The sequence below is a fragment of the Alligator sinensis genome, unplaced genomic scaffold (assembly GCF_000455745.1).
Source record: "Alligator sinensis unplaced genomic scaffold, ASM45574v1 scaffold49_1, whole genome shotgun sequence".
Classification (NCBI taxonomy): domain Eukaryota; kingdom Metazoa; phylum Chordata; order Crocodylia; family Alligatoridae; genus Alligator; species Alligator sinensis.
In genome coordinates, this window is record NW_005841970.1 from 1,896,284 (window position 1) to 1,911,443 (window position 15,160).

The 15,160-nt window shown below is 35.6% G+C and overlaps 1 protein-coding gene across 1 annotated transcript in view; it reads left to right on the forward strand.

The window, feature by feature from the left end:
• TLL1 (tolloid like 1) overlaps positions 1 to 15,160 on the forward strand; it is a 233,936-nt gene that overhangs the window by 109,122 nt on the left and 109,654 nt on the right. The window contains exons 3-5 of the mRNA XM_006020836.3: positions 2,564 to 2,644; positions 4,000 to 4,152; positions 6,103 to 6,220. Of these exons, the coding sequence (XP_006020898.1) occupies positions 2,564 to 2,644; positions 4,000 to 4,152; positions 6,103 to 6,220 (352 nt within the window). The remainder of the gene's footprint in view (positions 1 to 2,563; positions 2,645 to 3,999; positions 4,153 to 6,102; positions 6,221 to 15,160) is intronic.

Below are 15,160 nucleotides of genomic sequence, written 5' to 3' on the forward strand. Positions count from 1 at the left end.
ACCCTATTTAGAATAATGAAAGGCAAACTAGGCTGCAAAGTGCTTAAGTAACTGCTTCTGAAGTCGATGGAACTTAAACTGGTCCTCAAGTGAAGTGATCCTTTTTAATAGCTGGGGTATTTACCTTGAAAATTCTGATTGCACTTACACTATAAAGACTCGTACTTTGACCCAAGTTTAGCAAAACACTTAAACCTAGAGGTAAATCCCATTGATTTCAATGGCATTTGAGTGAGTGCTTAAATTTAAGCATACACTTGTATGCAATGCCAAATTAGAGCCAATGCTTATACCTTTTTCTTCCACCATCTACTTATAAAACTACATGGCCCAGTAGATAAGAAAAGAAAATACAAGTAATTATTAAAGAGGGGAAAAAAATCAGACAGTACCTGATTTAAACTCAAATTATATTTTTTGTTTAAAAATTTGCTATTTTTACTGTGGATGCAGATAGTTGACACAATTAGGAAAAAAAAAGAATTTCACACTGAATTCACAAGTTATGTTCCTTAAGTATAGTTGCTTCTGTGTAGATTTCCACTGAAGACAATTTGATTTTCATGAGAAAAAAATTATATGTTTGGGAGTTCAGTTACTAAGATGCTGGTTGCAGGATCTGGCTCTTGCATTGCAAATAATGAATGTAGGGCATGATTTTGCAAATTGGACTCAAATGATGGAAATTCAATGAGGTTTATTTATGTGAATTTGCAATATTAGATCATTACTTTTTGACCTTTTGAGGCACAGCTCTATTATTTTGCCTATAAAACAAAATGCATCCACATAATGTAAAAGTAGGAGCAGCAACATCAGGAATAAAGCTACCATGTCTAGATTATTAACATGTCTGCCAAAAGATTTTGTTCCTTTTATTAATTTCTTATCTTCCAGGAGGCCCTTTGCTCATTAAATGCAATAAATTGTGTGTGTTAACACAAAAGTAACTATCTGGTAGAAAACTTATTCCTTATTTCTATTTTAATATTTTGTAAATAATTAAGGGGTTACGTCTTCATAATATGATAAAAACATGGCTTCCTCTGTTTTACTGTGTCTCTTTTGACATTTGCCTGTTTTCTATAGATTCTGTTTTCTAAAGATTTTTTTCTCATAATTATCTGAATTCTTTTACTGTATATGTAATATTTTACAAAATAAATGTTAACATGAGATATAATGCATTGATAATAGGCAATACAGAATATGTGTATGTTTTACAAAATATATTGTGGTTAACCAAATAACTTCTTGGGAAGGAATGTATTGAAGTATTACCTCATCTCCCTAAAATGTTTTTAAAAATTTAGAAAATTTTTCTCAAGGGATCCAGCAGCTATGTGACAGTGTAGTCCAAATAATTAGGCACATTGTTATTCACTGAGCAGGCACACTTTCTTGCTTGCCTTACATGGAGTTGTCTAGTTTTTAATTTGCTTTTTAAACTGCCACTTAGTAAATATGCTCTTAATAAATAATGTCACTATACTGTTATTCTGAAAAAGAAATCTAGGAGGAGAAAGGCTTTGAGGAAATGTTGGAGGATCCACACCTACAGATAATTATGAGTCCTGCAGTGTTTTTGGTCCTACCATTCTTCTCCTATTACAGTAGCTTAAAAACAGTAATGTTTCATAGTAAATTTTGCTTCTTACAAAAGAATTTACAGGCATTTTATAAAGTTATCTGAAACTACATTATCTTTTCCAGGTATTCAGTGCACATCATGGTGTTCTTTTCTCACTTATTAACCCTGTTAAAAGTGATTGTGATTATATTCACAAAAGAACTAATTTGTAAGAAGTATTCAGCAGATTCATGTTAACCATATATACAATAGAAATCTGGAGCACAATTGTACATGGAATGGTAAATGTTAAGACAGTAAAAATCCAACTGCCTCTTTGGGCGGTTATCTTTAACTGCTTTTCTCTAACTTACTGATTATTGTAACTACACAGAAAGATATGCCTCAGAAGTCACGTTTAAATATTTTATAATTCAGCCAGCCTTGTATGACTGGCTGTGTTTTAAAGATCCATTTGAAGGCTAAGGAAAGAACCCAGTATCTTTTGGGAGAAAGTCAACCATTTTTCCTTTTTTCTGTTCTTTTTCTAATTTTTGTGATGACCTTGGGGTAGTAACAGTCTCTCTTTTTCCTCTTTGGAAATGGGAAAATTGTGGTATGCATTCAGGAAATTTCTGAGAGAGCAGGGCTTCTACCTGTCAATCAATGTGACACTGAGGATCTCAAGGTCACCAGAAAGAAAAAAGCTTCAAATAATAATTAGATGATGTAATTGTCATGACATGTCTGAATAACAAAGACATGTTGGCTTGCATTCTGGAATGTAAGTTTGAAGATCTTTCAGCTACAAATGTGTTTTTGTTTCTTTGTCAAGAATACTTAAAGAATTTGTATATGGGTCATTAAGAATTTAAACTTCCTTAAAGATGCATTGCAATTCCAAAAAGGTAATTCCTAATTTTCCTCATGAGACATTAACATTTAACATATTGTATTGTTAACTTCCATACTATTTCTTCTTTTTTTTTTAAGGTGGCTTTGGAGAGCGTGGGATGTCAAAAAAGCGAGGTGCCCTTTATCAGCTTATAGACAGGATAAGAAGATTTGGCTCTGGTATTTTCACTGTTTAAATTAGAAGGCTGCCTGATGTAATGTGAAGTTAAAACATTGATAATGGTAGCACTTTAACACCTTAAGCCCATTCTATATAAGTATTGTTATAAATTATTAAAACAAAAATAATGAAGAGATTAGCTTTTTGCCTACCTGCATTTTGTTAGAATTCTTATATCTGTGTAAGCCCTATGAGGGCTATATTTGGAATATAAAATACTTTATTTTAATTTTTTCATGAATGTTTGTTACAATAGTACTCATGATTATTAATTCACCTAATATCAATGTGATGCATTTCCGATGCAATTGCTATACTCTGTTTGCATGTCTGATTCATTGATGGAAACTTGCATATAATGTTTAATGGTGCATATTTGTTTTGGGACACTGTAAGCCATTGCATCTTGAACACTTATTATGTCTTACATTGCATTGAAAACATTTGAAAATAATCATATTTTTGCTAGTATAAATTCAGAAGGCTGTTTCTTGGAAATCCATCTTAATACTGAATGAATTTATCCACTGTTTGATGCAGTATATTAATTGTAATACCATGAAAACCAACGCATTTTCAGGAAAATATATAAAAATACATTTTAATCACAATTGTGGGTGGGTGGGTGGGTGGGTGCATGTGCGCGTGTGTCTGCGCGTGTATGCATCATGGCATCTATTGTAAGATTAGCCACAGCACAGCAACTGACTACAAATGCGTGGTGGCACCTCTCTGTATTCTTGATATAAGAATTAGGTTCTTCCTTAATTTTACAAAAATAATTATGTAATAGTTATTGGCATTCAGTTTTGTATAAATGTCTACCTGCTTCTAACCCTAAACAAAGCTGATAAGGGTAGGATGTCCATGCCATACCAGATGATTCACTAATAATTATTTACTACATATACCTATATGGATTCTACATTTATCTTGCAATCTAACACCTGAAGAATATTAAAATGTAATTATAAGCTAAGAGTTTAATGTTAAAAGATTGAAGTTATTTTGGGGAAGTGAAATTTTAAATTATTTTTGCTTAACATAGGTATAGGTGTTTTGGCCACATTAAAATAATCTAGAAACAGTTGTATTGGCAATTTCTTTAGGGTGATAAAGTATTTCTTTGTTTTTTTGGTCCTATCTTGTACAAATTCTTGTACTGAGGATGATGAGTCTTTCCACAACTAAAAACATAAATTATTGTTATATATTACATTGAAAATATAAATTACATGTGTAAAAATTAGATTCAGTTATTAGAGTACATAAATAAAAACGGATAAAAGCATAAAATACATGTTTTGCTTTGTGATCTCTTTGATCTTTTACAGCATTTTAATTGTCGTTGCAGGCTTTGAGCAAAATAATACAAGTAAGGCAAGAGCAACTGTAAAATTTTCTGGAAAAAATGAGAAAAACCGATATCCCAGGGCTGCTACATCACGAACAGAGAGAATATGGCCAGGAGGTGTCATTCCATATCTAATTGGTGGAAATTTTACTGGTAAGATATGTGATTTAAAATGGGAAGTTGATAGAGCAGGTTTGCAAAGACCCTGGCCCAGTCCTCAGAAGTCAGTTGAATGTTTTTTGTTGCCTTCTGAGGCTCTGGATCAGGCTTCTTTGGATCAGTAAATTTTTTAGTCTTTTTAGGCTATTGTGTTTTAGGGAGAGAACATTTTTCATTGTTTGATATTTTTGTTGTGTATTTGTCTTAAAAGCCCAAGTAAGAGAGTATAATTAAATCTGTTTAAATTGCTATAGGTTATTTAGTATATGGTTATAACTGACTTTTGTGATTTGGGGGACAATTCTTTTAAATTCGGGCATTAAAATTTCTGTGAATCCTAGCTGCAGGGAACAAGCTGGGTCAAATTAATTTTTCCTGTAACATATTACACTTTTAAGAGTATATGCAGATATTTACAATAGTTATGGACTATAAAAAGTTGTAGGGAAGAATGATTTTAAAATAATAAGATTTAAAAATGCAATATAATAAAAGTACAAAATAAATATTACCCAATAAAACTGAAAACAAATAAACAGTAAAATAGTGGAAGGGGAAAATTTTAATAATAATAATCAAGAAGAATAGGATAGTGAAAAGGAAAAGAATAAATATAAAGCCAAGAGTACAATGAAAATTATGTCTACTGGATATGCACTAAGTTCTTTCTAATTGTGCCTGAAGGGGATAAAGAAAACCAAAAGAGCTTTGGGAAACATAAGAAAGGCTCACAGAAATTCAGATAAGTCACCCCCAAAACTGAGAACTGAAGGTCAAACCTGCAGCATGGATATTTATACAACGCCATACTGAACATGACCTTTTGTTTTAGAAGAAGCAGGATCCAAAAGAAAGTGGAACAAACAAATGAAAACATGTAATGTGAAATTTCACACTCCTTTCATAGTGAAAGGTAAATCCCCAAGCTTTTGCAAATGAAACAAATTGGGAAGACAGGAACCATGTTAATTTTTTCATCCTTGAGGCACTGACTTGAATTCAGCCCAATTATAGTGGCCAAAAATTACTACCATATGATGGGTTTATAAAGCTTTGTTAGTTTAAAAATCTTCCCATTGGACAAAACAAAGCAAAAAGCCCCTGCTACCACAACTGATTGTAATTTGCAATCTTGTTGGCAATGTCTCAAAGAGGGTAAGGATTTAATAAAGTGAATGGTGACCTGTCTTCTCACAACCTAGTTCTCTGAGATCAGGGTTTAGACACTGGTAGAGGGCTGTTGGGGGAGGAATTGTGCACAGCTGTTATCTAGGTAGTCTTTGTTATGTTGGACTGATTCTACAGAATATGGGGTTTTCACAAGTGCATTGGAGTTTACTCTGATCTCATTGAGGTCACTGTTGAACTTCCATTGATTTTAATGGAGTGGTTTCATACAGTACAGTCCCTTATCAAATATCCATAACCTTTTGATGGGTACCCTGAATTTTCTCTCACTAACACTTTACTCTCATATTCACTAAGGTAAAAAAGAAACATAACTCGCATAAATAGAACAAACTGTATATAGATTATTAAAACGCAGTCTGCATTCCAAGCATTAAAAATTAAAATCTTCAATCTTTATAAGATTAAATGTTGGAAATATGTGCACATATCTTCTGATATATCCTTCTTTTACAGACGCTCTGTTTCTTCATTCAGTGGTTTTGAGTGTAAAAGCCGGGTCTGATTTAGGGAAAAAAAAAAAAAAGTAGTCTTTTTCATACGGTTTAAAGGAGCATATATGTTTACAAAGAAAAACATTTGAAAACCAATTCCTGTTTCATTTAGTTTTGAAAACCGGAGTTAAAAGTTTTCTTTGTTTTCAAAATAACTCATTTCTGGGAGTGTGCATCAGTGTCATAAGATTAGAATCAGATACCAGGAAGTAGGACGTAAATTTAAAAATCTCGTCAATTTCATGTCATACAATTCTTCTAGGCAGCCAGCGAGCAATGTTCAAACAGGCAATGCGACACTGGGAAAAACACACGTGTGTTACATTTATTGAACGCAGTGATGAAGAAAGCTACATTGTATTTACATACAGACCTTGCGGGTAAGTAGGAACATGTGCAAAGGAGCGTTTATTCCCTGTAGGTCTGAATGCCAGTGATTAAACAACACTTTTGAAAGTTCTCTAAATAAGCGTCATTTCTTGCTCAACTTGACTTTATAGCAAAACAGTGTATTAAATGGCTCGGTGGAGTCTGAGTCCCATACAAGTTTGAGTTGGCTCTAGTTATTTGGTAAACAAAAATTTACTCCTTTGGCTCTTGAAAAAAAAACAAACTGCATGATGGCCAGAAGAATTTTAATTCTATTCTTCCTTTTCTTTTTTCAGTCTGATCTTCAATAAATTGCCTTGTATAAAATATTAACATGTCATTGTGTGTTTCTGGATTTTTATAGTTTAAAATACATACATCCAATAAATGTGTGGATATGATACAAATATTCAATATTTTTCTACTGCTGCATTTAGATTTTTCTTGTATTTGTGATATATGAGCCTTAAAGATTTCGTATAGTTTATTCATGTATTCTTAACCCTATTGATGTCACATGTCTGCAGGCTGAATTACATAAGACACTTATTCTCCTCTGTTTCTAAGCCACTCTAATCATTATGAATTTTAACTCTTCCTTTGAATTGCCTGCCTTTACTCTGGTTTTGTTTAATTAGCAAACTTACTGACCTTTCTGCACATTCCTTCTTCCAGGTCAGTGATGTATAAAGTGAACAAAACTGGTTTTATTACTTATCATTAGGACTCTCCATCAATCACTGCACAGAAATGTTTCTGTTCACAAATGTCTTGGATTTTACCACAGTTTGTGATGAAGAGTTCTTGACTTTCGAAATCAGTCGGTGAATTTAACACATGTACTTCATTCTTTGTCTAGAGGACTGATTTTTATTGATTTTTTTTGTTGAGGTAGACTTTTTTGAGGAAGTTTACGTTCCACTTTTAACATGTAGACAAACTATGTAGTTTCACAGTTGTTACTCTTCACGATTTCGTGTACAGCTTGCTACCTTCCTACCTTCTATGCTTACCATTTAATGCTACTGTCTAGTGGTTACTTCTGGTGGAATGAGGACATGAGATTAAGACTGTAGTCTCACTGAAATCCTATGTTGCATCTTGTATGACATACATGCCTAAAATATCCTTTCCAAAACTCTCTGGAATGTTTATTTTTCAAGCCATGAGAGAAATGGCAACATTCCAGAAATATTGTAAGAAAAACTTATTTTAACTAAAATTAATCAAATTTAAGGAAGTGATGTTTCTTCTATATTTAGAATCAGTTATTTTGGTACTTGGTCTCACTTGAAGTACTTTTTTTTAATTTTGAGCCCTGCACTTCAAGAAGGATGTGTCAAATTATTTCAGCAGAAAGTCCAGCAGAAAGCAACAAAAATGGTTAGAGATCTGAGAGACATAACTACAAGGAAAGGCTGAAAGAACCGGTGGTTCTTTCATTAGGAGAAAAGAAGATATGAGGGGGAATTTAATAACACTAATTACCTGCTAGCCTGATAGGCTAGTCTCTGGGGCCACATGAGACAGAAGAGGGAACAATGGTCTTAAATTGCAGTAAGAGAAATTTAGGTTGGATATTAGGAAAAACGTTCTCCTTTAGGCTACCCATGGAGATTGTGGAATCTGCATCCTTAGGAGTTTTTAATTGCAAGTTAAAGAGAGACTTGCCTGGGATGGTTTAGTCAGGGGTGATTCTGCCTTGAGCATGAAGTTGGTCAGATGACCTCCTGAAGTTCCTTCCAGCTCTAAGTTTAACATACTAATTGTAGAGTTATGGAATGCCAAAATTAAAAGTACCATCCAAAAATAGAACAAAACCCCACTTGGAGTGAGTATGAATATTTTAGGTGTATTTGAGAAATGTGGACAAAGATCAATTTTGTAAGAAATGAGGTTCACAATCCACAGCCTTCCATAGCAAAGGAGGAAAATATTTGCTAATCTAAATGGAAGTCCATAAAGGTTGGTGCTTCGAGACATCAGTAACTTGTTGAATGAAGCTGGAATATTACCAGCACCTGGTCTGTTAAAACATTTCTAAGCCAACACTAACAGTTCATAACTAGTCTATCATTTATTAGTAGGTAATGGTAAAGAATGTAGGGAGGCTGCAATGTGCTTCCAGCTACTGTAATGAATGAGCAAAAGTGCTGCTGCATTCTGAACAAATTCCAAATGAGATTGGTGTGAGGAATTTGTAATGAATGATCCTTACAGACTTGAAGCCATAAGTTACCTTAAGGAAGTTGTCACTTTGCCAGATAAATAAGGGGATAGCCTTGCTGGAAAAATAAGTACTGGTATGCACAAACTCACTCTCATCTTCTGTCTGACACAAGTTTTTCCACGGAAAGGACAGTCAAAACTGTGACATGAAACCATCTGTGTTCACTTTTCATACACGGACTGACAAAAGGAAATCAATGTTAGTCCTTTCCCATGGCACCTGCTGTGTTAGTTTGTCAGCACATAGGTGTCATTATTTTTTTTAGTACCATAGTGATTGGGATCCTGGATTGTGGGCCAGGAGCCCTAGACATGGATAAGGTGAACTCCATTGTACTATACACACTGTACAAGGACAGGACAAAAAGATATTTCCTGTCGCAAAGTGTTTTGAGAAAACAGGAGAAAGAGGAGAAAACAGAATTTAGACATCTTATTATTCAGTTCTCATGCCCATTGTTCCCTAGGCCTTCTCTTTTTCCAAATGAATTTGGAGTTGTGGATTAAAGTAGCTTCCACCTTACCTTGTATAGTGAGAGTAAAAAAAAAAAAAGTTATAGGTTCATTCAGAATATATTAAACATAAATTGTTTGGTTTCAGGAAATTTATAGGGGTTGCATACTTCAAAAAAATCCCTTCCTGTATGGAAACTCTGCATTATCCCTCTCCAGTGTCATTTACAGTAAATTTAATGGGCGGATACTAATATGCAAAAAGTGAAAACTATATAATACATAAGTAAATGTGTGCATACGCTTACCTGAAATATAATGTAAAAAAATCTATTGTCTCTATAGTTTGTTTAATCAGCACTCAAGTGAGTTTTAGAAGTAGTGAGCGTATGAAGTCCATATTGATTTGTACAACATCTAATTTCCTCAGCATCTCTGAAATTCAGGCCGTCATTTTTTGAGCTACATGCATAAAATCCAGCGTCACTGTGTATGGTTTTTATATGCATTTTTTGGCTTTTTGCATTTTCTTCTTTTGTTCTTACTGTTTATCTTTTTTAATGCCATTTACCATGCGCCATATTCCTCAGCTTCTTTGCTGATGTTCATCAATATTCTTTTCCATCTCTCTTTTATTACTCTGAGAAACTTAGTTAAAAGTTTTGTAATTTCCTAATCTCTATTTACATTTTCATGTCTGAGTAACTGAAAGCTTTGATTACTACTTGTTTCTCATTTTACAATCATTTTCTTTTTGATTATCAACTGATCATACCACTTTTCCTCATCAGTAGGCTTTATTAGCTTCAATTTAGCACCATAATTCTTTTTCTTCATATGTTATTTAGTCAACCCACTTCTCAAGAAGAGACCTGGGTATCATTTATTCATTTATTACAGCTGGAAAGCAAAACAGTGAAGAATTGAAATTCTGTAATTAATAGATGATGATAATTTATAATCACTAGCTGCAAGAAGTAAAACAAATGGTATTGATTTGCAATGCATGGTTTATGTTTCTACTGCTAAAACAACACACAGTATTGTTATTGGCCAATGGCGATAATATTTATGGCCACTTTAAATGCATATTAAACACACACAACATTATCATCTGTGAACAGATTCAAAACATGTTGCATCAACCATTAGCTGCCAATTGCAATCAGTAATATTCTTTAAAGGACTGCTTGTTGCTCATGGTTTCTGGATGCTATCTGTAATCTTGATATTTGTTATATGGAACTTTTTATATGGAAGCTTGGAGACTTAATCACTATATTGTGTTGTATGTGAAAGCTGAAAAAGGACTCAGCTACCTCAAATGGCACTTGGTCACATGCTCACATAAGTAATACTGAGAAAAAGATCAAGCCAATCTTATATGTGGTGAATCTGAAATAGAACAGTCACGTTATTCTGGCATCACACCATGTTTTTCATTTGACTTTGTGGCATTTTTTTGTTATTCATCAGAACATTTAAGTATTTTTTATGACAAATTTTATATAATTTATAACAATCAGTGTTGATTTTCATCTGTATGAATGTGTGACAAAAAGGCTGAAATTAAGAGACCTCGGTTCTCTTTCATGTCCTGCTTCTGGTCTGTGTAGATTCCAAGGGCATGTCCAGATGAGCGTGGATGAGTGCTTTGTGACATCTCAAAGGCTTTTGAGGTGCCACAAAATGCATGTGGTGCATGTGAATAGGTTCTTCATGCAGCATATTTGCAGCATGGAGGCAAAATTAGATACTGTAAACTCTGAGTATCAAAAAAAAAAAAAAATGAAACTGGAATGGCATGCACTGCCCAGAACTGGAGCCTGGCCAGCCAGAGCCACAATCTGGCTACCTGCCAGGCTCTGCGTGCTCAGATTGCCACCACTGCAGCCATGGGAGGCCCCCAGAACCCCTGGTAAGGCTGGTGGGACCAGCTCAGGTGCTGGCCTCACCCCAGGTAATATGCTGCATGCCACAGCACATGTGCAGGGACTTTCCCTAGGGACAAGTAGCAGAGGCACAACTATTTGCCACTGCTGTTTGCCTATAGGGAAATGCCCATGGATGAGCCCCAAATATTCAAAAAGCTGTTTAACATAAACATATGCTTAGTAGATATTACAAAGAAATTTCAAAACTGAGTGAAACAGTTATATTTAGCCTTCAATATATATTTATGCTTAATGGTATAGTTTTACTAGTTTTTATTTCTTTTGTTAGTGGAAATGATGGTCTATTTAAGCCGATGATCAAAGAATTAAAAAAAGTTGTAATAATGGCAAATGAAACAACCTGGATATTTTCTGGTATTAGTAATAACATTGAAATTGATCCTGAAATAAAAAAAAATATTGTTATTGAAGCTTTAGTTATTTACTTTTGGACCAGTGCAAGCTGTATGTAGGTGAAGAGCAGGAGAAAATTTTACCTCAATTTTTCTGTGCATTCTGAATTACATTTCAGTTCAGTCATATTTATACTCCATACTCCTACTTTTGCTTTTCAGAAGTTCTTATTCTCATTTGCAGCTCAGAAGCAAAATTGTGTTGATATAATTTGAATGTTAATGAAGACTGAATATATATTTTTTTCTAATACAAATTATTTCTGGCTAAAACAGGAGTAGTTTATAAGGATAAACAATTCAATCAGGAAATATGCTAAGACCAAAAGGGCCTGATTCTATTCCACAGATTTGACATACAAGTAGACTTAGGTGCTTATTTGTGAGCATGATAGAAAGGTTTAAATGAATCAAATAAATTGGTTACTACAAATACTTGCCAGGTCTATTCACATGTCATTTTAGGCATTAACCTGGGAACAAATAAAAGATCTATTGCAAATGGAACCAAAATAGTAAGTGTAAATCTAAACTGAAATGTGAAATGAAAGAAAATGTGTGTTGACTACAAGATCTTTGTCAAGAGTCAAATGTAGAAAAGGGAACCAATAACAATTTGACTGTCAGTTTTGTTCCTGATTAAGTCCTCAGAGGCAGAACCCTATTTCTAACCTCATTTCTATGAGGGCAGAACCAATTTCCACTTTACCAGTAAGTAAGTATGGCTGTTAAAGGGTGAGCTGTCTTTTTACCAGAAACATGATTAACAAAATTGCTTTTCTGTGAGTTTTCTGTTGTGATTTGGATTGCTATCCTCTAGGTAGCTCAGAACTAAAGATGTGGGTTTTCAGAATTCTGCACCATTTTCATTCACAAAAACATACAGTTAATGCCACAGTAAGCTCCTGTTATCGATCCATAAGGTGCTTAATGTATCACATTTTGAGGTGTTAAGCTATTTTTAAAAAATCCATGACTTTGATTCCTATTGTTTCTCCCTTCCCCCTCATTAATTGAAGGACCATTTTATAGTAAATCTGTAGGACCCTATGTGATTCTATTTCCCTGGGAATACCTGTAGTGTGTTGCTCTGATCACTTCATTCTTGTCAATTGTTTCTTTTTTCTTGTCATTATTGACCAGCTAGACTGATTAAATGGAATTAGCGTTTCATAAATAGTGCTTGTCTTCAACTGCTGTCTGGTGCAATAAAGATTAAAGAGATCAGGGGCTTTAAAGTCTGCCTGTTGGCTCAGTTTGAGGAGGATGACAAATGCTCATGCTGTAGAGATGTCTGGGCCTTGAGCCAAGCACACCTAGAGATGTGGTCACAACAAAGGTATTGCAAATCTATGCCTTTGATGTATCACTTTTTTAGTATTCTTGACCCTATGGCTTAATGCTGTTGTCTGACTGATCAGAATCTTGTCACTTAATTGGATGTATCTGATGTGAGTTTGGCAGGGTGCTAAGGGCTGTAAATCCTAATGACCCACAGTACAGTATACTACTATTGTTAGTTTAAGAATCACTGTTGGTGACTGCTAGTTTTCTGTGAATTGCAAAAAAAAATCAAAAAATATATCAGTGATCTACGTGATATACTTCAACTCAATCTAGTACTCAGAGGGTGCATCTACACATGGTTTGCTACTTCCAAAAGGAAATGCTAAAGCATGGCACAGTATGGGTGGTTACTGCCTGTGTGTGTGGCACATGGTTAGATTTGTCTGCTACATCGCTGTAGCGGTGCCACTATGGTGACATAGCTGCCGATCACGTGTAGACCCATGTGATTGCTATATCGCCGAGGTATGCTGTAAATAATTCAAAAATATAGTTTAAAAACAATTCTGCAAACAAAGTTTTACTATAGAACCATAGTTGTGTGTGTGTATGAGTGTGTATGCACACACTTAAGATAATCACTGCACACACAAAAACACGGGAAGATTTTCAAATAGCTAGTGTCCCTGACTTTTCATTACATATATACAACTAGAAATGCTTCAAGGGAGCCAACTTTCAAGAAGTACTGTGTTCTGTCTCAAGTTGGACACCCAAAATCACTACTGACTTTTGAATGACCACTGACGGCCATGTTATCTGGTTTTAATGGAAATAGCAGCAAATAGTCAGAACATCAAGGAATATACTGTAGAAACCTACCTCAGTAGTGATATAAATTCTAAAACGTTCAACTCCTTATTACGTACTAATATTTTTCAAAGGCAGATAACGAGACTTTGTTTTCCACTTTTAACTTTCATATTTTTAAAATAAGATATTGGTCTCTTGGTGATTATGTGTGTTATGCTGGCTGTTTTATTGTTTTGAAATCACAGTGCATCTATTGCCTGACCTTTTCCAAGTAATAATATAGAATCTTGAAAGGTTACTTGATGCCCTTTCAGACAGATTAAAAAAAAAGCAGGGAAGGATATTGACTGTAGCTGAATCTATTCTCTTATGGTTTGAGCAAGTAATTGATAGTGGGATGTAAGGCATGAAATTGGCAATGGATTAGTCAAGGGATTGAGCTCCAGTTAAAATTTCCAGCCCCTGGGCACATCTAAACATTCTTTAATGTGCCTTTGCTACTGTGCATTAAGTTTAATTCCTTGATTATGTGGTACGAGATAAAGGCACAGTAGCTGCGCTAATGCTCAGTAGTAAAGGCAAATGGTTTTTCTGTGATGCTTAATGCACAGTAGAGTAATTCTAGTGTGTGTTAGTGCATTCGCATGTTTTTTGCCATGACGTGCTAATGTACAGTAGAAAAGTCCACTGTGCATTAAGACGTCTTGTGTAGACACGCCCTCTGTGTTTTATTATTCCTGACAATGCATTTTTCTCTAAAACCAATTTTTCTTGCATACAGCACACTACTGTATATAATACCCTGTTCTTGAAGGGCAGCCTGAAGTGGGGGAAAAATAATCTTATGAAGTAACAGTAGCTAGAGAGCTGAGCCTTTTCCCAGTGGGTCTGGAGCCATGTGCCAGTTTGATCCTGGCATACCAGTCACTCCCAGACTCCTCCCCTGCATCCCCTTCAATTGGATGGGCAAACCATGCCATGGCAGCAGCAGTAGGGAAGTTATTTAAAGTCCCTGAATCAGGTAAGAAACTTGTTCCCCCCATCCCTAGCACCCCCTTCCTTTCCCCCTGTTCTCAGCAGCATGTTTCCTCCCGTCCTGACCTTGCATCCCATTTACCACTACTACTGTTTAAAGTTCAGCTGGGGACATGTGGCGCTCCAGAACCATTCCTGCCCCACTCCAGCTAGGCTGTGCAGAGAGTTCGGCACAGAAGAGGTACACAGCAGGAGCTCCTGCTCTTGGGGACCAGGCAGGGAGGAGGAACCTGCCTACTCATGTAACTATTCCTTGCTAAATCTGGCTCATTGAGCAGTCTGGCTGGAGTGGGACTTGAGCTACCCCTGTTCCCCACAAAACTGGGGACAGTGGCACCAGTAGGTGGGGAAATGAGAGGGGAAGGGATGTGTTGCTGAGCACAGAGGGAAAGGGAGAGGAGGAATTCTTGCCTGCTTCAGGGGCTTGAAGGCCACAGTTACTGCTCCCATGGCCTGTTCCAGGTCTGGATATGGGCATCACTAATCCAGTGCATAGGGCTATGCAATGGCTGTGCCATCCCACAGAGCTCCCCATGGGTCTAGAAATGTGATGGTAGAGGATCTGTGGCAATAGACCTACATCATCAAATTTCTGGACCCATGGGGATCCATTTTTCTTTTGGATAATGTGCATCCCCATCTGTTTTTGGGGAAAATTTGGCTAGATATCAGGAAAAGCTTCTTCATGGTAAAGGTGGCCAAAATTTGGAATGGGCTTCCAAGGGAGATGGTGCTCTCCCCTGCCTTGGGGGTCTTTAAGAGAAGGCTGGATAGGCATCTGGCTGGG